Raw genomic sequence first — 23948 nt, 5'->3', positions numbered from 1 at the left:
AGAAGTAGGAAAGTAAAAATTTCACAAAGGGACGACTTCCGGTATCCAGCGGCAACGGACGTCTGGAAGGTTTCTCCTGCCTCCAGCGCCCGAATCCGGCCGCCGCCGAGGCCCTCAGGGGCCAGGTGTTCCGAAAAGGACACCTGCCGTACGGACGGCTCGCCAGGGGTCTCCCAGCCGATATACAGGACTGTGGGGACCGATGCTGGCGCGTCCTAGGCTTGGCGGGGTTCGGAGGCCACAGGCCGCGGCCATTATTTTGGTCGTCGCCTGGGCCGCTGTGCCCGGTGATACCGGGGCATTGGATTTATAACTGCAGCAGCCTGGTGGTGAACAGGGCACGGAGAAGAATTGAGGAGGAGAAGGGAAGGGAATATCGGTAAACGTGAGTGGAGTGCTCCGGAGTGCGGGGGGGTTTTTTCTCCCCTGCGGTTGGAAGGAGCACGAGTTATTCTGGAGAGAGGAGAACTTAAAATAAGAAGATTACCGGTTTTGTGGAGCTCTGGAGAGAAGAGGTGATGGAGAAATTTAGGAGGGAAGGTTTGAGGCCCCCCCTCCTTCTGGGGAACAGTGGTGGCGTCCAGCTTCCGCCTTCACTATGAGAATTTTGATGACATCACTTCCCTTCGGCTTCCTGGTTGACTAACTGTACTCTGGACTCGTTGCTCCTGTGAGTGCCCCCTGGTGGATCCGGAGGAAATTACAAGGATACTGTGCTTGCCTGAGGATTTTGAATACTTTTTTTTTCAAATGGCAAAAGGTCAGAGACCAACTGCTGGAGAGATGGAGAATCCTGGAAAAGTTATCCAATATGGACAAGAAATTGGATGATTTGCAAAGAGGCCAAACGGAAATAAGAGCAGAAATTGTGACTATCCAAAAGGATTTAAAGGATACTCAACAAGTCTCAGCAGAAAACAAGCAGAAAGTGGAAGGTCTGGAGGGTGAGATGCGGGCAGTGCAGAAAAGAGAGGAGACGACAGGCAATGCTGTGCTTGGACTACAGATGGATAAAATGTCTTATTTCCTTAGGTTTCAAAATTTGGAAGAAGTGGACCAAGAAGACTTGAGAGATGTTGTGACTAAATTGTTGGGAGAATTTCTTGGGAGAAGTGTTGATTTCATGAATTGGGATGTGGATCGAGTTTATAGAGTTAATTAGCAATATGCACGCATGCAGTTCCCAGAGAGGTTCATGTCAAATTTGTGAGAAGAGAGACGAGAGATGAAATTCTTAGAAAACATAGGAGTGGGGCACTGATTTACAGGGGCAGGAGATAGCCATTCTGAGGCAGATTCCCAGACAGGTGCGTGAAAAAGAAAGAAATATTATTTTTGTCAAGCAAATTGTACCAGAAGGAGTGGGCTTCAGATGGCTGATGCCAGAGGATTGATGATTTTCCGGGAGGGCATTACGAAAAAATCAGTACAATTGTGGAGGCTACGGCCTATGTGGAGGAACACAAAGCCTTCCTGGAATCAGATGACCCAGGAATTGAAGAAGGGAGGTTATAGATCATGGGGCTGAGCGGCTGCCGCTGTTGCGGCCCTGGAGTTGGGTCAGGCTGAACCCAGAGTTCTGAGATCCAAAACTAGGAAGTGATAAAGATATTTGGGATTGTGTTGGTTTTCCTTATTCTCTTTTGTACGATATTCTGATTATTCTTGACTCTTCTTTATTACGTATTTAAAATTTGCAAACTTAGCTACTTCGTGTCACCTGCTTGCCTTATGGCTGTTGTATGTGTTAAAAAATTTGAGTAAAATTCTTATTTTAGATAAGAAAAATGAAAATTTACCATACCTGATATGTATTTGTATAAACCTTTTTTGACTAATAAAAACTTTTTGAATAACAAAAATTTCACAAAGTGATTATCTTGTATGGAGTTATACCTTGCGTTAGTCTATGTGTCCTTTTGCCCCTAGAGCTTGCTTAAGCCTATGTGTCTTTTCCCCTTGCTTGCAGTTTCTGCAATTGACCCATATTTGGTTATTCTACCTCTCTGCCAAGACTTCCTATTCAGATTTTGGGTAGGTCTTATCCCATTTCATCCATTTCAAACTGACATGTTATGCAATCACATTCTTCTAGGTTATCATCCCTCCCGGGGCTGGGGGTATATTGTTTCTTAGTGGATGATCCACCAATCCTAAGCTTCCTTTTCAAGGGAGAACATCTTGTTTCATTAGATCAGGTCAGGCCAGGCCCTGGCATCAAATTGTTGGCAAGATACTCATGCTGCAACATGCAAAGGTGAGCTTTGTTGAGAAAGCAATTGGTAAGGGAAATGAGGAGGCGGAGCCAGCCGAGACCAAACTATAATAATAATTCTCAGATCAGGAAAGGAGAAGCCAACAGTTGGTAAAAGTGTTTTTGGGATGATGGAAGAGCCTTTCACAGGAAAAGATGCCTACATTCAGCATTTTGATCCCAGAGACCATCTGGAAAAGTACTACAAAGTTAGCCTTGAGGATGATGGACTCAGTCAGTTTCTAACTTTTTTCCTGAAAGGGGCCCACAGGGCATTCACCGTAGGTAAGTCTTGACTTCTCCCGTTTTAACCTGAAGGTGGGGGACGCTTGTTGATCTGAGATGGTCAGGAGGAGCCAAGAGGCGGATCTCAAAGTCATGCTTTCATCTTCACAATTCTGCTGATCGTAACCTGCACCACTTAGATGTCTTCTTCAGGGTATAAACAGCCAAGGAATGAAAGTAGCTTACAAAAGGCAGATGCCAAAACATCCCTTCCAGCCCTGTAATTCTATGTTCTATTAGTTGGCCTTTTCTGCAGACTGATCTGGAAATAAAACACAAGGAGAAAGGTTTCCCCAATCTCTTTCCCATGTGTTTATTTTTTCTTGAGAGAGGAGGGAAATGGGTGGGTTGGAAATATATTCACGGGAATGCTAAGAAGAGAAGGAGTTGCCAATGGTAAGGTGGTCTCCAGGATGCTCTTCGAAGGGTTTCTGGACCTTTTGGGGCATTTTAGATGGGGAAATTGTAGAGGGCCATGCAACAGATACAAAAGAACCAAAGCAGACTGAGTTTGAAAAATTCTCTGGTTGGGTTGATGGGCTCCAGATGGCATCAAGGGAGACACCCTGATCGACATTGGCAGTGGCGCATCCATCCACCAATTTCTGTCCGCCTGCGAGTCCTTCCGAGAGATCATAGCCACGGATTACGCTGAGCAGAACTGGGACGAGGTGCAGCGATGGCTGAGGAAGGAGCCGGGGGCATTTGACTGGACCCCCATCGTGAAATATGTCTGTGAGCTGGAGGGAGACTGGTAGGTATGGTTTTGATTTTAACACCTTTCAAGACTCAGGTTAATTTAGTCTGAATTAGAGAATGCAACCAGATCCTTTTCTTTCAACTTTGGCTAATCTATCCATGTATGAAAATACAGCAGGAGAGATTTTGCAATCAGGAGCTTAACAGGAGAATAATTCTATAGACTAGAAGAATCCAAACTGAAGTAGCAAAGGGGACTCTCTTTCAGAAAAGTTTGCTAGCTGCTTCTGAGATAGATGTGCCCATTGTGCTTGCCAAGCAGCAACAAATCCAGTTGCTTCTGAACAAATGGGAAGGGCTGGACCAGTTGTTCCAGACTTGGTCTCTGTTTCAATTCTTCTGCAGAGCTTTAGAAGGACCTGCAGGGTCATCTCCTCCTCGATGGTCAATGTCTTCTTTGGGCCTCCCCTTCCCAAGCTCTCTCTCCTGGTGGGACCTGTATCTAAGCAGGGTTTCTCTAGCCAAAGTCCTCCATTGGTTTCCATCCAGTGGTGGGATTCAGCCACTTTGCACCACTTCGGGAGAACCAGTTGTTAACTTTCTGAGTAGTTTGGCAAACTGATTGTTAGAAGAAATCATTAGGTAAGAGAACCGGTTGTTAAATTATTTGAATCCCACCATTGTTTCCTTCTCTGTTTCTTCTTACGTCAGACTCAAAAAGATGAGGATTCTGAGAGAGGAAGTCCACACATTTGAGAGTTGCCAAGGTTGAGAGACCTTCCAGGTCCCAAAGTGATATTTTAATCCAGGCAACAGGGAATTCATGCAGAAAGAAGGGATTTCCTGTTCTTGGAGGATAGCAGATCTGGGAAGCCTGACCTATCTCCATCCATAAAAAGAAGGGCAACTCTAGGTTGACCAAAGTTTGGAAGTAGGCGAGTCACATTCTTCCTGTCTTTTCCCCTCCAGGAAAAAATGGCCAGAGAAGGAAGAGAAAGTCCGAAGAGCCCTCAAGCGGTACCTGAAATGCGATGTGACCCAACCCAACCCTTTGGCCCCACTGGTTCTTCCACCCGCAGATTGTCTGCTCTCCACCCTGTGCTTTGATGGGGCTTGCAGGGACATCCCCACCTACCGAATGGCCTTCAGGAACATCAGTTCCCTCCTGAAACCAGGGGGGCACCTCTTATTCAATTCAAGCCTTGAAGGGCACTACTACACAGTTGGCCAACATCGTTTCTCTGTCCTTCACCTGGAGAAGGAGGTGATAGAAGAGGCAGTGAGACAGGCCGGCTTTGTCATTAAGTGGATTGAGGAAATCAGGATCAACTGCCCCCCGTCCGAAGCAGATGCAAAAGGCCGGTGCATCCTTCTTGCCCAAAAATGTAGCCCATGAAATCTGTTGAGGGAACAACCAGAGGCTTCCCCAACCATTGTTAGGATTTTGTTATACAGGTGAGGGGAAACACACACCACGTGGCTTCTGCGATCCTTTCCTAGAAGGCGCATAGAAAATCATTTTGTGTATAATAAAATATTTTGTTGTTCTCTCGGTGTGTTGGCTTCTGCTTTCCTTGTCTATCATATCATGACCTGCTTAAGCTGTGGGCATATATTGGTCCTGTATCTGGTTTTTTTTAATTAAACAATGCTGCCTTTCAGTGGTTAAATGGCCTATACACTGGTATTTGAACACAGATCCTTTTAACATTTATGTTTTATTGTGTTTTACTGAACTAATGAAATGTTAATATATATTGCTAGTCCATTCATGATATGCCATAGCAATAGTACTTGAACTTATATACCACTTCACAGTGCTAAGTGAGTTTTGCACCATTTTACCACCTTTCTTGCCACAGTCATTAAGCGAATCACTTAGTTGCTAAGTTAGTAATATGGCAGTTAAGTTACAATGACTTGTGCTCATCAGAAGGTTGCAAAAACTGGCTGGGGAATTCTGGAAGTTGAAGTCTGCCAGGCGTAAAGTTGCCAAAGTTGGTTTGCCAAACTCCTGGTTTAAAGAAGTTTTTTTAAAAATAAGACCTTTAAATTTTTTTGTCCTGGACCCTATTTCAGGCAGGGTCGCCTTTTTTAATGAAAATTAAAAATTTAATTTTTTAATGAAAATGAAAAATAAAGGATTAATCCTTTATCGCTCCCGTCTCACTCCCACCTGAGACTCCCGCAGAGGGGGCGGAGACACGCATTCAAATAGAGCCGGAGTTGCTCAGACTCACCCCCCCTTTCGGGGCGGGGCTTCCTCCGCGCGCGCTACACCGCCTCTTTTGACTCTCGTCGCTCACCGTCCCTCTCCGGCCGCCCTGAAACTGAATTTGCGTTATGCGCATGCGCAGTTTCGCGTTCCGGGGGGGAGAGGCGCCGAGGGCCCGCGAGACATTTCGAGGTTCCGGTCGTCTTCTTCTTAGCGCGCATGCGCCCCTCAGCCGACGGCGGACTGAGGCGATGGGAGCGGCGGAGGCGGACCGGACGCTGTTCGTGGGCAACCTCGACCCCCGCGTGACCGAGGAGCTGGTCTTCGAGCTCTTCCACCAGGTAAGGAGCCCGGAGGAGGAGGAGGAGGGGTCGCCGGGGGTCTCTCCTCTTCCGCCGCTGACCTAGGCCGCGCGGGGGGGGGGGAGAGAGGAGCGCTTCATCGGAGGCCTCCCCCACGCCCTCCGACACCCCTGTGAGGTAGACCGGCTGGCTGAAGAGGAGGGCTGGGGGCAGGGATGCTTTCAGTCTCCAGCCACGGGTGGGGGGGGGCTTCTTCAAGGTAGCAGCTCTGAGGGGGGAGGGGGGAGGGAGAGCCAAATACTGCGAGGGTCGTCCGAGGACAAGGGGGGGAGGAGGAGTGGGGGGGGCGCTTTTTCTGGAGACCCTCCCCCACCTTGGGCGATAGCCCTCCCCTCCCTCCCTCCTTCCTTCCTTGCCCCCCCCCCCTCTTTGCACCTTCCAGGTTATGATTATTCACGATAATGCAAATGATCAAATCCAGAGGTTGCCCAGCTTTATCGGTGACTTCGGGTGGCATCTGAATTTAATAGAATTAGAGTTAGAATTCTTTATTGGCCAAGTGTGATTGGACTCGGAAGGAAATTGTCTTTGGTGCATATGCTCTCAGTGTACATAAAAGACAAGATACCTTCACTTATTAATGATAGTCATAGGGTGTAAATTTAACACTGAATGATACAACACTGAATGATAGTCATAGGGTACAAATAAGCAATCAGGAAACAATATCAATATAAATGGTAAGGACACCAGCAACAAAGTTAACAGTCATACAGTCATAAGTGGAAGGAAATTGGTGATGGGAACGATGAGAAGATTAATAGTCGTGCAAATTTAGTGTTGACAATGTTGAGGGAATTATTTGTTTAGCAGAGTGATGGCGTTCGGGGGGGGGGGAGCTCTTTGTGTCTAGTTGTTAATAACGAACAAGCTTCCCCCACCCCCACTTCCAACGTTTGGAGAAAGAGGAGGAGGGGGTGGGGTTGCCCCCTCTGCCCGCCCTTCAGGCCCATTAAATGTGCCCCAGCAGCAGCGAGTGGCCAAGCTGAATGTATGGACTGCACGTACACCTCTTTTTGGGGGAGGGGGAAGACCGGGGGGGGGGGTTTGAAGTCGAAACTTGAAATAGGTGAAATCAGAAGTGGGAAACAGCTCTACGGATTAAAAGAGTTGGAAGGGACTTTGCAGAAGGTTTTTAAAATCTAAACCTCAGAGCATTTAATGTTTTGCACTATAATCACCATATAACAATATCCTCTGTTTGACTGGCAAGTGCTGCCCCTCTTCAGAGGTTTATTTGAAACGTGGGCGTGTTAAGCGACATACATGCCAGGAAAGAGACGGTCTGTTTGTGGGATTTTTTTTAATTTAACTTTTTAACTTTTTCTTTAATGTTTTGTTTTGTTTCTTGGTTTGCAGGCAGGCCCAGTCATTAAAGTAAAGATCCCAAAGGACAGGGATGGGAAACCAAAACAGTTTGCATTCGTGAATTTCAAACATGAAGAATCTGTTCCCTATGGCATGAGTCTGCTTCATGGGATCAAACTTTTTGGGAGACCACTCAAAATTCAGTTCCGATCAGGTATCCATCAAATGTTTCAAGCAGCCTAGATGATTATGGCAAAGTAGAAATATTTTATCACTTCCCTTAGAGCTCTAATGTGTAAACTATTAGAGCAAATTGCTATGAAGCAATTTGAAGATACGATAATAGTGATACCGCACTGCCTGTGTATTAAAATGAACTAATTCTTTGGGGAAGAGGATGGTTTGTCAATGTTGGAGAACCATCGCTGGGATCTTCTAAATTTTAATTAATTTTATATTTAAATACATGATGCATCTAAATATTACAAAGATCCTAAAATCATTGCACTGTTCTGTTTCACTGAATGCTGTATGCGTTTTGAGTTGTTCGGTTGTGAAATACAATCTGCAGTCACCACAAAACATTCTACTTTAAACAAATTTATCCCCAATTCAGCCCCATTGTTGAAGAGAATTCTGGAGTCTTGGTCTCAGTGTGTCGGTATACTTTAAATCTCGCTTCTGCTTTACACAAAAATGCGAAATTAACTTTTGCAGAATGAGGCTGATGTATTTGTTTGAAAGAATGTCCTTAGTTCTTTTTCGGCTCAGGACGGCTCATTTTCATCCGACATGGGATTGCAATTAACTTGGGCTTCGGTGTCTTTAGTGTTGCGTTGCGATTGCATTGTCACCTACTGGGTATTTCAGAAGGTTGCAACATTTGTTTTGGAAATCTGTTTGTGAGCTGTAGTCGTTCTCTGGTGTGATACTTCAGAGCCAGTTAATTGCTCCGTCTTGGTTTCTGGCTGCTGGCATCTCGCAGTTTGTCTCCCTCAAGAGTCTTTTGCTTTAGTTGGTCTTCCAAAATGTCTTTCAGGGAGCAGTCATGCATCTCAAGAGGTCACCTCGCCCTGTGCCCCACATGGATTTGCAAACGGAAACCCCTCCAGTCCACAGCTGCTGGCAGCAGCACACAACAACAGGTAGGCTTATGAGGACTTCTCTGCTGGCTTTTAAACTGGCATAATTTGTGTAGTCCAGTCAGGGTGGAAAATGAAATTCATGAACCGATAGCACTAAAACAGAGAAGCTGCATTTATTTAAAAACCACTTATTAAAACAATATCTAAATGTTCTGAATACTTTTCAGAATACTGAATTACAATCCATGCTTTGAAATAATTGCTAGGTCTCCGGAGGCATTTGATAAATATGTCTGTTATAAAACTGATTAATTATAATTTTCTTTAAAGAGGCACTTTATATATGGTGAGTTTACAAATATATGGAAGTGGTTCCTTGGGGAAAAAAATAAAATCGAATGCCAACTTTATTAAGATTAATTTCTGATTTTGACGTAACAGGTTCGAGAGGAACACCGAGAACATGTCAGCTGGCCAGAGATCCTTCTCCTCTCTTGATAACCATCAAACAAAGGCCATGGTGAGTGGTCCTCCCCAGTGTGATTTGGAAGAGAACAGCACAGGTCCCTTGAGATGGGATGGGAAGGGATGGGGTGTGAGCCTGTGTTTTCCTCTCGGGGCAGCGTTCTTTTCTTACATGCAGAATTCCTGCAACATCAGCCATGTTTATTTCATGCTGCAGTTACCTGAAGTCAAACTTGACAAATTCACCAGCTTTTCTAAGCCTTTCTTTTTTTCACACACTAAGGATTCGTTCCTTACTTCCTTGCATGATAATTGCCTCCCAAAGATTTTATGAATGCTCCAGTGGAACTCCTTGGACACTTTTATACACAAGCGCAGTTAAAAAAAAACCCCAAAAGTGTTACATTGATGGCCCATATTGTCTCTTCACAGTGCTTGCTTCAACTTTGTCTTTCTCAGGCCTCCTTCTTGTTGGTTCCTTCTAGAGCAGGGGTCTCCAAACTTGGCAACTGTGGAGACTTTTGTGGACTTCAACTCCCAGAATTCCTCAGCCAGCCAAACCCAGATTTGGAGACTCCTGCTGCAGACCTCTGGGAGGTTCAAAACAGGAAGGACGTTTCCTTCTGCCCTCTTTGGCTTAGCAGGCCATACTTCCACTCTGCACTTTCACAACAGGGCTGCAGTGGAGGGCTGAGAAGCCTTCCTGCCATCCTCAGCTGGGAGGAGGGGGGTGGACACTGGGTTCGGCAGAGCCCGCCCCTGCCGTGGAAATTCTTCTTGGCAGCAGGGTCCTCCTCTCCAAGACTCCTGCTGACCCAGGCCTCTTGCCTCCCTATCCAGATGACTTTGGCGTGGCAGCAGGTCCCATCGTACGGCGGAAGACACAATTCTTCGCTTCCCGAGCCTTCGCCTGGGGGCCAGCAGGGTTACTCCTATCCCCGGTCCTCGGCCTCCCCAGCGCACTGGCGCTCGGAGCCTCCCCGCAAGGGCAGAATGAGCTCCCACCCATACCAGTCTGGCCACAGGCACCACGGCCAGGACCAGCGGCGGCTTGCGGACTGCGGCTCAAATTACACCTTCCGGGGGAACCGGGAAGAGCATTACCACGATGACAGGAACTATGGAGGCTGGAGCTGAATGACTGACAGCCGGAGTTACCGAGATGGGAGATGGCACCCCTGCCCGTCACTAGCAAGTATTCAGAGTGGATTTTATGAACATTTCTTCTTTCCCTTTTTAAAGCTTCCTTTCTTCCCTTTACGGAGAGCTTGTAGAAGGTAACTTCACAAGTTATCTTTTTAAAAAGAAAAAAAAAGTTTTATACGTATCATCTGCAGTATGTATTTTGAGAGAAAAGAATTTTTGAATTGTATTAACTTCCCCTCAGGGTTTAGGCAAAGAAAGAAAAAGTGCCACACTTTTAAATAGGTAAAGAAAAGAAGACATTGTTTATTTTGTAAGGAAAAAAAGTTCTGCTGCTTTGGTTTTATTATAAAACCAACATTGGTATTTTTATAGCAAGAGCCCCTGAGGTGGTTCTGGTGTTGCTGGGAAAAAGGCCAGGGAGGAGAAAGTTAGGTGGCCATTGATAATTTGGGTAACAGTGTTTTGCTACGGGAATGAAGTTATTGAATATTTGTTGTCTTAAGTGTTTCGCCTCGTGAGATTTACAAATAGAGCAAATTTGCCCAATTATTTGATAATCGGTAATGAAGGATGTGTCCGTTATACTGGCAGGCTCATTAGAGGTTTTTTTAGCCGATCTGATCTCGTGGTTTTTAAATCAAGGAGACCCTGCAGTATCTTAAGTGATTACCACTTCTCAGGAAATTATTGTACGTCTCTGCCCAATACAACGTATGGAGAAAAAGGCAAATTATTTCATAAACACTTTGAAAATGAGAAATTTCTAATTTACATAAAATCAGAAAACCGATATTTGATGAAATGAGAAAGAGGTAAGTATTGATGAGAATATGCACCCATTACAAGCTTGTAATGAAACATTTCATCATAAAATGGACTGGTTCCTGACGAGAGCTCAAAATGTTCAGTAACTGGAGAGTAAAATCTTGCTTTTCAGTCCCCCGGGTGGGCTACGACCTCCACGCTTCCCACCCACCCCCTTCCTAAAATGCCATCACCGCACACAACTGTAGTTCTTTGTATTCTGAAAAATCTTGATTTGGCACTTGGGGAAAAGTGTGCCTGGGAGCACTTTTAATTACAAGAAACTAGCAGGCCTAGCTAGCTTTCACTTGGCTTCCATGTGCATCTCCAGTGCTTCCTTTAAACCTTAGCCATTGGCGCGGTAATTAGTGTTTGCGTTTTCTGGGCACACGTGAAACACGAATTGTGTTTCAAATTGCTGCTTTGAGTATAACAGTACCCAGCCTCTACGTGCAACTTGTGCACGTTTCCCTTGGAGGCCCCATGATTTTAGGGAAGAAGCCGCACTTCTAACTGGGTTCATCCTCGTCTCTTTCCCACGTCGTCTTCTACAGCCCCACGATCACTATTATTTTTTCTACCAAACAGAATTCCTTGAAAGAACATAACTAGTGTGTTTTGGTGCTGTTGCTGCTTGCTTTTTATTTTTATTTTTATTTTTGTTTCGAGAAGAAAGTTTTTTAAGCCTTGGGTTACACAGCTTGTCTGAAGGGGTAGATTTTTGTTATATTAATGTTGACAACGTTGTTCATATACAAGAAACATTTTCTACTAGTATTTCAATGACCTTGTTTTTGACGATGCCATAAATTTAAAAAGCCCCTAGAATTCATTTCTGTCATTTTTCCAAGAAATGTCGTCGAGAGTATTAAACACGCCCTTCCTTAGGCTTCTGTATATGTATATAATGGCAAAAAATAAATTCCTTTCTTGTAAAAACTGTTCTCTGTGTGCAAACAAAATTTCCTGAGGTCTCAATTCATAGCTAGTGGTTCTTTTCAGTTTTCCAAATGCATTTGCCTCTCATAGGGAGAGTCAGCTAGGTACACCTGTCTGAAAATTCCTTCATGGTTTGTATACCTTAATCTCCCTGTTTCCCTAAAATCTAATGAATTCCTGGAGAGGATTTGACAGAATTGATCTGTCCCCAAGAGGGGGTGTATGCTCCAGATGTCCAGCTCTTGCTTGAGGTGGGTGTCGGGTAAGGCCTCAAGTACCATCGCAGGGCTGGGGCCGACGGTGGGTATTAACCTGCCCCTCTGTGCTTTCTCTTCATTGATAGATTGCCTTGTTTCTGTTCCTGGCATTATTCCTTTCCCCTGGGTAATTTAATTCATACTCAAACAATGAATTTATTAATGATAACTTATTAATTAATAATAAATAAAAATAAATTAATAATTTATTACTAATAACTGTCTGAGAAGGGCATGCTCTCTCCTTCTCCCAGCATGCTGGGTTAGTCCCGAGCGAGGCTGAGAGTCGGCCTGCTTTGACAGGAGCCCCAGCAGGACTTTTGGCAGCTGGGCTGCACCAGCTGAGTAATGACTGCCGCTTGAATGGGGCGAAATGCAGATTCCTTCCCTGGAACAGAGGTGAAAGCGGCTCCCCACAGAGCCCTCCTCCCCACAGGAAGCCCGGAGGGTCTCGCTCCCCTCTCTGCCCTTGGAAAGGCAGCCCCTGGTCCCCCTCCTCCCCTCTCAGCCCTTCTGGCTTCCTCTTCTGCCCTCTGCAAGGAAAGGACCTTCCCTGCCCCTCCTTTACTGGGGGCTTATTGTCCCTCCACCCAAAAGAACCAGTTGCAGGGGAATTGCAAGTATTTTTTCTTTTTTTTAAAAGCGGGTCAGCGGTGGGGGGGGCTACAGGGTAACGGTTGACCTTTGACATTAATCACTGCCCCCCTACCCGCACTGACCGGAGCTGCAAACTGCCCCCCCCCCAAAAAAAAACACCTTGCCCCAGAGCAGCCGGTGGGGTGGGGGCAGTTGCCCATTTCCTCCTTCCCCAGCAGGGCGGAGCAGGCGAGGATGCTTCCGCCTTCCTTTAGGGGAGGGAGGACTACGCTTCCCAGCATGCCAGGCGCGGCGAGGCCGCTGGCGTCGGCGCTCGTTTTCAGGACTCCGCCTCCCGGCAGCCCTTGCGGCAGGACGGGAACCGGCGTCGGGCGGGTTCGGTGGCGCGCTGCCTGCCGGGAGCCGTAGTCTCCGGGGAGTCCGGCGGGGATGCGTGGCGTCGGCGGAAGCGCCCGAGGCTGGCTGCGGCTCTGCGGAGGCGTCCCGGGGCGCGGCGGGAGGCGAGCCATGGCCGAGGCGGCCGGCCTGATGGGCCAGAGGATCGTCTGGGTGGACCTGGAGGTAGGGAGGGGGGGGAAGGGCTGGCCCCCTCCTAAAGCCCTCAACTCGCCCCCCCTCCCAAGATGGGACCCCGGCAGCCCCTCCCCCAGCTTCTAGTGGGGGGGGGGCGAAGGCTGCAGGGGGAGGGGTTTATTTGGGTCTGGGGGTGCTGCTGCTAGGCCCCTCTGCTGAAGGGAGGGGCCCCTCCATCCCCCCCCCCAATCATCCCAGGCAGGCAGAAGCCAATGGGGGCGGGGCGGGGGGTGCATTTATGGGGAGGGGATCTGCATGCTTTAAAGCGAAGAGCCTAGAAAGACAACCCCTCCCCTCTCTTCACTTGCCCCCACTTGATGGGCAGTTGGGGGTTTTCCTTGGCGCCAGCTAGAATTCCCCCTCTTTGGGGAGAGCCCAGAGCTGCCTTGGGGTCATCTTGCCCCCCCCCCGGAAAGGCTCCTCCCTGGCTGGCCTGGCTTGTCCAGGCGGGGGGCTCTCCACTCCCTCCCATCCCGCCTTTTTGGTCAAAGCGCAATGAGATTGGCTGAGCCTCCCTTTGTGCATAAATACATCTCAATAACTCACAGCGAAAGAAAGAAAGAAAATCCCCTAACCCAATGAATCATACTAAGAACACACCATCCGCCATACGTGTATATGTGCGTAACGTTGCATTGTGATATATTTGCACCAATATGGACATGTTGCGCCGGCCCTGCAAGTCTTATCTTACTACATGCTTATGATGTTAAGGGACGCGGTGGCTCAGGGGCTAGGATGTTGAGCTTGTCAATCAAAAAGGTCGGCAGCTCAGCGGTTCGAATCCCTAGTGCTGTCGTGTAACGGGGTGAGCTCCCGTTACTTGTCCCAGCTTCTGCCAACCTAGCAGTTTCGAAAGCATGTAAAAATGCAAGTAGAAAAAATAGGGACCACCTTTGGTGGGAAGGGAACAGCGTTCCATGCGCCTTTGGCGTTGAGTCATGCCGGCCACATGACCAAGGATACGTCTTCGGACAGCGCTGGCTCTTCGGCTTTGAAACAGAGATGAGCACCACCCCCTAGAGTCGGGAACGATTAGCACGTATGTGCGAGGAGAACCTTTACCTTTTATGATGTTACGGTGGCATTCAGGAGTCCGGCAGCCCACGGGTAAAAGCCTGCTCTTCAGCCTGTCTGTACGACTGGCTATGCTTCGATATCTCCTACCCGACGGTAGGAGAGTAAAGAAGTGCTGACTAAGGTGTGAATCATCCCTCCTCACCTCCTGATGCCCAACCCAGCTGCAAGCATCACCCATCAAGGGGAGAAGGTGGAGCCCTCCACAGATGGCCCTCGGATGTTCTCCATCCATCAGAGTGTTGTCTTCTTCCCTTGAATGTCTGAATGTCCCTTGAATTTCTTTCTCCTTGTTGTGACCCAGGCCCAAGTAGGTAGTAGTAGACTCAATCGGTTCAAAATCAAACAGACTTTATTTGAACAGCTGAGAATTAACTCATTCTCAGCGTAGTCCAAACTTAAATCAAAACAAATTCTTCATAACACAATTCTTCAGTCTTATCACCATCCTTGGTCTAATTAGGCAAACTGCTAAAGGCTTTTCTTGGCAAAAGTTCAAAAACAGAAGACGCTGACAAGAAATAAATGCAGCAAGACAAGGAGCCAAGGCTATCAATGTTGTTTTCCGGCAAAGAGCCCAAACGCGTTGCTGGTCTTTTAAGCCTTATGGGGAGGATCTGCATGCTTTAAAGCGAAGAGCCTAGAAAGACAACCCCTCCCCTCTCTTCACTTGCCCCCACTTGATGGGCAGTTGGGGGTTTTCCTTGGCGCCAGCTAGAATTCCCCTCTTTGGGAGAGCCCAGAGCTGCCTTGGGGTCATCTTGCCCCCCCCCCGGAAAGGCTCCTCCATGGCTGGCCTGGCTTGACCAGGCGAGGAGCTCTCCATTCCATCCAATCCAGCCTTTATGGTCAAAGCGCAATGAGATTGGCTGAGCCTCCCTTTGTGCATAAATACATCTCAATAACTCACAGCGAAAGAAAGAAAGAAAATCCCCTAACCCAATGAATCATACTAAGAACACACCATCCGCCATACGTGTATATGTGCGTAACGTTGCATTGTGATATATTTGCACCAATATGGACATGTTGCGCCGGCCCTGCAAGTCTTATCTTACTACATGCTTATGATGTTAAGGGACGCGGTGGCTCAGGGGCTAGGATGTTGAGCTTGTCAATCAAAAAGGTCGGCAGCTCAGCGGTTCGAATCCCTAGTGCTGTCGTGTAACGGGGTGAGCTCCCGTTACTTGTCCCAGCTTCTGCCAACCTAGCAGTTTCGAAAGCATGTAAAAATGCAAGTAGAAAAAATAGGGACCACCTTTGGTGGGAAGGGAACAGCGTTCCATGCGCCTTTGGCGTTGAGTCATGCCGGCCACATGACCAAGGATACGTCTTCGGACAGCGCTGGCTCTTCGGCTTTGAAACAGAGATGAGCACCACCCCCTAGAGTCGGGAACGATTAGCACGTATGTGCGAGGAGAACCTTTACCTTTTATGATGTTACGGTGGCATTCAGGAGTCCGGCAGCCCACGGGTAAAAGCCTGCTCTTCAGCCTGTCTGTACGACTGGCTATGCTTCGATATCTCCTACCCGACGGTAGGAGAGTAAAGAAGTGCTGACTAAGGTGTGAATCATCCCTCCTCACCTCCTGATGCCCAACCCAGCTGCAAGCATCACCCATCAAGGGGAGAAGGTGGAGCCCTCCACAGATGGCCCTCGGATGTTCTCCATCCATCAGAGTGTTGTCTTCTTCCCTTGAATGTCTGAATGTCCCTTGAATTTCTTTCTCCTTGTTGTGACCCAGGCCCAAGTAGGTAGTAGTAGACTCAATCGGTTCAAAATCAAACAGACTTTATTTGAACAGCTGAGAATTAACTCATTCTCAGCGTAGTCCAAACTTAAATCAAAACAAATTCTTCATAACACAATTCTTCAGTCTTATCACCATCCTTGGTCTAATTAGGCAAACTGCTAAAGGCTTTTCTTGGCAAAAGTTCAAAAACAGAAGACGCTGACAAGAAATAAATGCAGCAAGACAAGGAGCCAAGGCTATCAATGTTGTTTTCCGGCAAAGAGCCCAAACGCCGTTGCTGGTCTTTTAAGCCTTATGGGAGGGGCCAATCATCTCTTGGCCCTACTCCCTAGTCGTCCTCTTTGTGTTAGATGCTCTTGCCTTTTGGCAGCTCTTCTCATGTGTGCATTAGGAACAGGCTCCTCCTGTTCCTCTGCCTCACTACTCTCAGCCTCTGGAGGCTTTGGAGTCCGTACATCACTCCCAGATGGCCCTGGCCCCACCTCTGCCTCTGACACAGAGCCCTCATCCGGGCCTTCCCTTGACTTCAGGACTGGCCCATTGTCTTCCCCAGCCTCATCACTGTCTGACTCTGTTGTCAGCTCCGCAAGCTGCTGGCAGACCACAACACTCCTGACAACCACACATCACTCTGGAGGTCTCCTCCCCATCCTCCCCCATCAGTTAGTGAGTCCCTGCTAAAGGTCCAGCCTGATTCCCATCATCTTCTTCGCTAACTTTGCTTCTCACACACAGATGACGGGCCTGGACATTGAGAAGGACCAGATCCTGGAGATGGCCTGCCTCGTCACAGATTCAGGGTTGAACATCCTGGCCGAAGTAAGTGGCGGCTTCTCCTGGCAGTTAGTTAAAGGTCTCCACCTTCCCCTTAACCGAGGGACCCTGGTGGGACTGTCTTGGCACCCGGTTCTCTGGCTGATGAAATCCTCTTTCTCCGCCTGCAATGTCCAGATGTTTCCAGCCTGGAGGAACGGCTGCTGCCAAGTGGGCAAGGCAGGGTTAAACTGGGAAGCTGGCTGGCTTACAGCTGTTCTTAAATCTGCCTGCTCCCTCCATGACTTGGGCTGCCTGTGACTTCTCTTTATTGCGTGCGAAAGGAACGATGAAACCTTGCGTGAGAAGAGCAGCTGGGCTTCTTAAGTTTTTTCTTTTCCCTCTCTTTTCTTCCTCCTTTTCTTTGTAGAGGATGTTTGATGATGTCCTCTTTTACTCTGCAAAGGATGGCCCACATGGATGGATTTATTTATTTATTTTTATAAACTTTTTATTGTTTTATTGTGATACACAATCTGACAAACACAGAGCATACAACATATAAATATCTCCTATTTTTAAATAATGTTTCTTAGTGGTCTTCTTTCACTTTTATACCTTTTCCCCCATATCTCATTTATTATTTTATTTTCTTTCTTATCCCGTTTTCTTTATTTACATTAAATTATCTAATACTAATGGCTTTACTTTTCTACATTCTTATATATTTATTATTTACATATTGTACATTTCTAATTTCTCCCCTTTATTTTTTTCCTTTATTTTCTAGTCTCAAGCCATTCATACCGTTTGTTCCAGATTATATAATAATCTGTCTCTTCTCACACAGATGGATTTAGATAAGCAGTAGATTAAAAAAAAGAAAGATTGGGGAGAAAATTAGAAGAGGCGGATTCTTGTAATTAGCGTGAGATTTTGGACGAACGAAGGAAAGCTTACCGACCTGTGCATCACGCATGACCTGCAGCTTTGAGGGGAGAAAGATGCTGGTGATGATAGGACAGAGCCACCTTTTATGGAGATACAGGAGGCCGCCTCTAAACCTTACAAATTCCAGAACAACCTTCTGTTGGCTCTGCTGGCTCTTAGAAAATGCAGGATTCCTAAAAAACGTAAATAAGAATTGGTTTGAAGGATCCTTGGTGCTCTCTGAGCTTGCTTGCTTTCTTGTAGACGTTTCATTACCCAACTAGGTAACATCACCAGTGCTAGCCAAGAATTGGTTTGGTTTCTCTCTGGGAAAGAATCCTGTTCTCTTTTGTTAAATGTGAGGGAGGCTGACGTTGTTGACAGTGAACATTGTGCCTGAACGTAAGAAGAATCCTGCTCAGATTGTTGGAAAATCCCTTTTGGGTTCAGAGGTTGTTTGCCCAGAAATCAAGCAGGCATGTCAGGGATACCCACAAATAGGGGGAGTGGGGGTGGCTGACACCCTGAGACTGAGGTCTCTTACAGGAGTTTCCCCACCCCACCTCTCGACTCTGACCTTGCAAGTCCCAAGGTCTGGTGTTGCGGTCCGCCAACAGCTTGTGGAGCTGGCAGCAGAGTCAGGCAGTGAGGAGGCTGGGGAGGACGATGGGTCAGTCCTGGAGTCAGGGGAAGGCCTGGATGAGGGCTCTGTGTCGGAGGCAGAGATGGGGCCAGGGCCATTGGGGCGTGATGTGCGGATTCCAGAGCCTCCAGAGGCTGACAGTAGTGAGGCAGAGGAACAGGAGGAGCCTGTTCCTAGTGCATGCATGAGAAGAGCTGCCAGAGGGCAAGAGCAGCTGAAGAAAACAGGACAACTCGGGAGTAAGGCCAGGAGATGATTGGCCATTCCCATAAAGCTTAAAAGAGCAGCAACGAGCCATTAGGTTCTTTGTAGAAAAGCAACTCTGATTCCTGTGCTTCTTAGTGTCTCTTTAACTTTGTGAGGTTTTTGCCAAGAAAAGCCTTTGGCAGGTTGCCAAAGACATCAAAGGTTGGTGATAAGGCCGAGGGACTGGTTATTAAGAATTTTGTTTTGGACAAAGCTGAGAATGAAGTAATTCTCAGCTGTTTTAATAAAATAAGTTTGTTGAGGACTGAATTGTGTTTAGTAATCACTACTTGGGCTTTGGTCACAACACAGGGTGGCAATGGTGTTATCTGACCTTTTCTGCCTTATTTTGGGGATTGTTGCTTTTTATTGTTTTTGTATTGGGCTTTTATCCTTGTGAGCTGCTCAGAGTCACCGATGCTCAGTTGGGTAATCATATAAACATTCCATTCATTCATAAATGTCCTCTCTTGTTAATAGGGTCCTAATCTGATCATCAACCAGCCCGATGAGTTGCTTGACGGCATGTCAGACTGGTGCAAAGAGCATCACGGGAAGGTAAGGCCTCCAATTGCTTAGAATTTTGTGCCCAAGTAAGCAAAACAGCTTCATCTTCTCGGCTTCACCATCCCGCCGCCTCCTTCCTGGGACTCTCTTCTGCCCCTCCTAAGGAAGGGACCTTAAATGCTATAATGGTATAATTAGAATATTGTACTTGTGAAAAAATTGTAATAGAGTAAATTGAAAGGAAGAAAGAAGAAACAACAAAAAGAGGGAGCCATGAAGAAAACACCGAGATGTCACATGGAAGGAAGGAATGATGTATTAAATGTTTGTTTGTTTATAAAATAAAATAATATATATAAAAAAAGAAATGGGTTCCTTGAAGCCCGTGGCAATTGGGTCTGAGAGTCTCTCTTCATGCAACTTCACCTGCGTCTTCTCTTTTCTCACAGTCCGGTCTTACCAAGGCCGTGAAGGAGAGCACGATCTCCCTGCGCCAAGCAGAGTACGAGTTTCTGTCTTTCATCCGACAACAGACTCCGCCGGGGCTCTGCCCTCTTGCAGGTTGGAGCATTGAACTTGGTCTCTTTCGTTCGTTTCAACTGGGGTGTCCCAAGGTTTGCAAGGTTAAAGACGCGTGGACTTCAACCTCCCAGAAATCCCCAGCCATCAGGCTGTCTGGAGGCATTCTGAGAGTTCGCACAGCTTAAAGATGGAGAGCTTGAGAAATACTGCAGTGGTTGACTTAATGGACTGCAGCGTTAATGGAGGAAGAGAATGCCATGGTGCTGGGACATTGGCCCTGACACCTGGAGGTGGGGGCAGGGGGAGCCAGGCCAATTGGGTGGCCAGGCAGGAGCTGCTGGGGGGGCAAGAGGGCAGCCAGGACTTGGTTAACTCTAACTTGTTCCTTTGGTATTCAGGACAACCCTCCATTTAATGGACAGTTGGCTTTAAGGGACATTTAGTTTGTTAAATCCAGAGTCAACTGTGTCATAGAATAGAAGAGTAGAGTAGAGTAGTATAGGTCAAGTGTGATTGGACACACAAGGAATTTGTCTTTGGTGCATATGCTCTCAGTGTACATAAAAGATGCATTCGCCAAGAATCATAAGGTACAACACTTAATGAGTTAGTCAAAGGGTACAAATAAGCAATCAGGAATCAATATCAATATAAATCGTAAGGTTACAAGCAACAAAGTTAGAGTCATACCGTCATAAGTGGAAGGAGATGGGTGGTGGGACCGATGAGAAGATTAATATTAGTGCAAATTTAGTAAATAGTTTGACAGTGTGGAGGGAATTATTTGTTTAGCAGAGTGATGGCGTTTGGGAAGAAACTGTTCTTGTGTCTAGTTGTTCTGGTGTGCAGTGTTCTATAGTGTCGTTTTGAGGGTAGGAGTTGAAACAGTTTATGTCCAGGATGCGAGGGGTCTGTAAATATTTTCCAAGCCCTCTTTTTGACTCGTGCAGTATACAGGTCCTCAGTGGAAGGCAGGTTGGTAGCCATTGTTTTTGAATTGAAATGAAATGAAATGAAATGTTGGCCTTTGCATTCTTTTTTGTCTCCTGGCTGAGAATCCTGGTTTGACTTGGTGCTTTTGCTTCTGGGCAGGAAACTCCGTTCATGCCGACAAGAAGTTCCTTGACAAATACATGCCGCAGTTCATGAAGCATCTCCATTACCGGATCATTGACGTCAGCACCGTGAAGGAACTCTGCAGGTTAACGAGCGCCCAGCTTTGGACTGAGTGGGACGGTGTTCTTCTTCAAGCTGGTGCCCTCCAGAATTCCCAGCCGGGGGTTCCAGTTTTGGGAGACTGGAATTGGGAGGCTCCCGTGGGATGAGCAGAGGTTGGGAAGGGGAGCTCAGCGAGGCAGAGCGCCTCTTCAGGAAAATATCTGGCATTTTAGGGGATACCTCCTGGTTGTCCTGCCCTAGAATTAAGTGGAAATTTTGAAAGCTTCATAACTTACACTTAACTCTGCTCCAAATGTACAGATAGTCCTTGACTTGCACATTTCCGTTGCTAAATAAGACAGTTAAGTGAATTTTGCCCTGTTTTATGACCTTTCTTGTCATAGTTGTTAAGTGAATAACACGTTGCTAAGTGACTCTGGCTTCCCCATTGACTGAGCCCAGGTTGTGTCGTAGGAAAATTCTAATAAAAAAACCAAAGACGAAACCACAAGCGATAGTTAAATCTTACTTTAAGATCAGAGGTTTATTGTTTCTAATAATTTGGAACAAAAGACAGAAGCAGAAGAAATATTAGATATAATAGTGATAGTGCACTTAAATCAACAAGCCATTGCATTGGGGTCCAGAGTTATAGCAGCTCCTTCAAGGACTGCTATTGGGCAAAGGACCCCATTCTGCTCTCAAGCCGCCTTTCTTACACCGTTTCTTTTACTGACCTAGGCATTCCATAGTTTCACTCCCTTGTTCTTCCTTACTGACCGTCACTTTCTGTAAATACATTTGAAGCTCTCAGACGCTTCAGTTACTTTCAGTTCCTCATTTCCCACCTCCTCATCCTTCCTGCTCTAAATACATCCATACAAGTACATACTTTGCAGAAAATGCAGCCACGCAAGTCAGCGCATTAGAAATACTTCTGGTACATTTTGCAGTTATGCTAGTTTGGTTCTGTGAGGCCTGCAAGCCCACTCCTAGCCTAGGCCTTCTTACCTGCAACTTTCCAATGGATGCATTTCTCTTCTCTCAGCTGTCAAAAGGGGATCCCATAACCTCACTGTAACCATCATAAATATGAATCAGTAGCCAAACATCCAAATTTTGGTCACGTAACCGTGGGGATGCTACAACGGTCGTAATTGTGAAAAACGGTCATAAGTCACTTTTTTTCAGTGCTGTTGTAACTTTGAACAGTCACTAAATGAAGTGTTGTAAGTTGAGGGTTGCCTGTATTTATATTTGTCATGGCCTTTTTGAGGAGTTGAGGTTGACAACACACATTTTTAGAAAAAGTGTTTACAGACCCAAAATTGTTTTCGGGGAAGCTGATTTCTGGTCCAGTTTTTGACTCTTGCGGCTGCAGTTCTTCCAAGTTTCTGCAGGCCTTCCTTTGGTGCTGCTTCTGCGTGGGGGGGGGGGCTATTTTGGCCCCCTCAGCATGGGGAGAATTGACCCTTCTTCCTTTTCATCCAGGCGCTGGTATCCTGAGGACTATGAGATCGCTCCCAAGAAGTCTGCCTCTCACCGGTAAGGCTCTCCAAAGGGGCCCTGCCTGCTCCTAAACTTCCAGCGCTTCATTCCTGCTTCTTCTGCACAGCATAATTTAGCCCAAGAGTTTAAGGGTGGCTGGCAGAGTTATCTTGTGTGCAGCATCTAAGAAACGGCTCCACAGTCTGCAACCAGGGGTGGTCTCCTTCTTCAGCAAAGGCCTTCAGTGATGTTAGGATTTCAGTTTCCAGAATTCCCAACTGGTAGGAGCGCCACTTTTAGCATCTCCACAGGCCATGGGGCTGGGGGAAAAGCCGGGTCATGTTCTCCCTTCCCATTCCCTTCATTCTTCAGGCTTCCCAGAATTTACAGCTGGCAGCTGCGAGTGGGTAAGGGGAGTTCTCCCAACCCTTCCGCCGGGAAAGGGTGAGTTGGCAGGGAACCATTTGAAAGTTGCTCTAGTACTGTGATACCTGAATGGGGGTCTCCTCTGAGCCCACCTGACCTGCATTTCTGGGAACAACACGGAGAATGAAACTGAGCCCCGGAATCCCCCCGTTCTCAGGGTGGCACCGTGCCTAGCTATTCGAGCAGAGGGCTCAGTCTGGAAAACAAAAGAGATGTAAATCGGGTTAGAAACAGGCGTGGTGGTGGTGGCGTTTTAAAATGCCAGCTGAAGATGGTGTGAAAAACTCACCTGCGGCTGGAATTGGTAGAAACAGGCCAATTTTTTGATAGTTGCTTGTCTGCATGAATGTGGGGTGAAGGAGCAGCATTACAGCAAGAGGTTTGAATTTGGGGTGAATATTTTTGCTGTCTCAAAAATTGTTTTCATTCTCAAGGCATTCATTGCCTGGAAAAGATGAACTTCGATAGAATTTCTTCTCCCTGTCGAGGAAAGTGCAAAACTTGTGTTTGTGTTGCTTATTTGTTTCTCAAATTTCTACATCACTCATCTCACCCAAGGGACTCTGGACGATTTGCTAACCACGTCGTAAAATAATAGAAACACTGTGACTGTTTCCTTATCCGTAAAATACATTGACTTTCCTGAATCATTTGTTTTAGAGCCCTGGATGACATCCGGGAGAGCATCAAAGAGCTGCAGTTTTATAGAAACAACATCTTCAAAAGGAAAACAGACGAAAAGAAAAGGAAACTGTTGGAAAACGGGGAAAGCGAACAGTCTGTTAGTTGATCCCGCATCCCGCATCCTTTAGGAAAACCTCCAGAGCCCAGGGCAGTCTTCCTGCTGAAGAGAAGAACCTCCTTTCAGCTCCGTTGCTTTCTTAGAATGGCAACGTGACGGGATCCCAGATCCTGTCAGGCGTTTCAAGGCCTGCCTCTTGACACGCCGTGGTGGTTCCGTTCAGAAGCACAGAATACTTGGCGGTCCTTGGAGAATGGCTTCCATTTGGCCCCAAACACCCTCAATTGTTTTAGAATTAAAGTCGACCTCCCTGCAAAATAGCTCAGTTTCGGTTCTTTTGGGAGGAGGAGGATGTGGGGGCGTTAGCAGGCTCTCGTCTACGCTGCCTTTCACCATCTCCACTGTCCCAGCTACGTCCTGAGTCAGATTAATTCTCTTAATTCTGTTTTAGAAGGAGAATATGGGGTGTGGATGGTAAAACCGTCTGAATGATCTCTGGAAAGGCACCGGGTTTGCCTCCTAAGTGTATTGCATCCTTTGTTGCCCAGGGTGATGCTGAATCTTAAAAGATTCAGTCATTTTGGTGTAGGCGATCTGGTGTAATCTTTTAGGGACACCTGGCACCCTGACAGAGCTGACCGTCTTCGTAGAAACAACATTAGAAGCCTCATCCGGTTTGGTCCAAAGGTGCTTTCCCAAAAGGCAACTGGGCT

The 23948-nt window shown here is 46.8% G+C and overlaps 3 protein-coding genes across 4 annotated transcripts; all 3 read left to right on the top strand.

Moving 5' to 3' along the window:
• Nucleotides 1-1880: 1880 nt before the first annotated feature.
• On the top strand, nt 1881-4786 carry LOC131203774 (nicotinamide N-methyltransferase-like). The gene is made up of 3 exons (XM_058194372.1): nt 1881-2539; nt 3086-3293; nt 4208-4786. Exons 1-3 carry the CDS (start codon nt 2383-2385, stop codon nt 4632-4634), a joined length of 792 nt encoding a protein of 263 aa, XP_058050355.1. The 5' UTR covers nt 1881-2382; the 3' UTR covers nt 4635-4786.
• An 831-nt stretch (nt 4787-5617) lies between these two features.
• On the top strand, nt 5618-11563 carry RBM7 (RNA binding motif protein 7). The gene is made up of 5 exons (XM_058194371.1): nt 5618-5794; nt 7175-7337; nt 8163-8268; nt 8650-8728; nt 9514-11563. The coding sequence occupies exons 1-5, from the start codon at nt 5705-5707 to the stop codon at nt 9808-9810; spliced, it is 735 nt and encodes a 244-aa protein (XP_058050354.1). The 5' UTR covers nt 5618-5704; the 3' UTR covers nt 9811-11563.
• A 1028-nt stretch (nt 11564-12591) lies between these two features.
• Nucleotides 12592-23553, top strand: REXO2 (RNA exonuclease 2). 2 transcript variants are annotated; one of them, XM_058194373.1, is made up of 7 exons: nt 12619-12977; nt 16556-16639; nt 18873-18950; nt 19349-19460; nt 20514-20622; nt 22071-22124; nt 23154-23553. In XM_058194373.1, exons 1-7 carry the CDS (start codon nt 12846-12848, stop codon nt 23281-23283), a joined length of 699 nt encoding a protein of 232 aa, XP_058050356.1. In that variant the 5' UTR covers nt 12619-12845; the 3' UTR covers nt 23284-23553. The 2 variants fall into 2 exon arrangements, with proteins under 2 accessions (XP_058050358.1, XP_058050356.1); XM_058194375.1 differs by lacking the exon at nt 16556-16639 and having other exon boundaries at nt 12592-12977.
• The last annotated feature ends 395 nt before the right edge of the window (nt 23554-23948 follow it).

Source organism: Ahaetulla prasina, chromosome 9 (assembly GCF_028640845.1).
Source record: "Ahaetulla prasina isolate Xishuangbanna chromosome 9, ASM2864084v1, whole genome shotgun sequence".
Lineage (NCBI taxonomy): Eukaryota > Metazoa > Chordata > Lepidosauria > Squamata > Colubridae > Ahaetulla > Ahaetulla prasina.
The sequence above is the reverse complement of the archived record's forward strand: the minus strand, read 5'-3'. Positions and strand labels throughout refer to the sequence as shown.

Bases quoted from the DNA above. Each gene is read 5' to 3' on its own strand.
- RBM7 (XM_058194371.1), top strand. From the start codon at position 5,705: ATGGGAGCGGCGGAGGCGGACCGGACGCTGTTCGTGGGCAACCTCGAC. The intron at 7,338-8,162 runs GTATCCATCAAA...AATGTCTTTCAG, and splicing joins CAAAATTCAGTTCCGATCAG to GGAGCAGTCATGCATCTCAA. The intron at 8,729-9,513 runs GTGAGTGGTCCT...CTCCCTATCCAG, and splicing joins ACCATCAAACAAAGGCCATG to ATGACTTTGGCGTGGCAGCA.
- REXO2 (XM_058194373.1), top strand. From the start codon at position 12,846: ATGCGTGGCGTCGGCGGAAGCGCCCGAGGCTGGCTGCGGCTCTGCGGA. The intron at 16,640-18,872 runs GTAAGTGGCGGC...TCTTGTTAATAG, and splicing joins GGTTGAACATCCTGGCCGAA to GGTCCTAATCTGATCATCAA. The intron at 22,125-23,153 runs GTAAGGCTCTCC...CATTTGTTTTAG, and splicing joins AAGAAGTCTGCCTCTCACCG to AGCCCTGGATGACATCCGGG.
- LOC131203774 (XM_058194372.1), top strand. From the start codon at position 2,383: ATGATGGAAGAGCCTTTCACAGGAAAAGATGCCTACATTCAGCATTTT. The intron at 2,540-3,085 runs GTAAGTCTTGAC...GATGGGCTCCAG, and splicing joins CCACAGGGCATTCACCGTAG to ATGGCATCAAGGGAGACACC. The intron at 3,294-4,207 runs GTAGGTATGGTT...TTTCCCCTCCAG, and splicing joins TGTGAGCTGGAGGGAGACTG to GAAAAAATGGCCAGAGAAGG.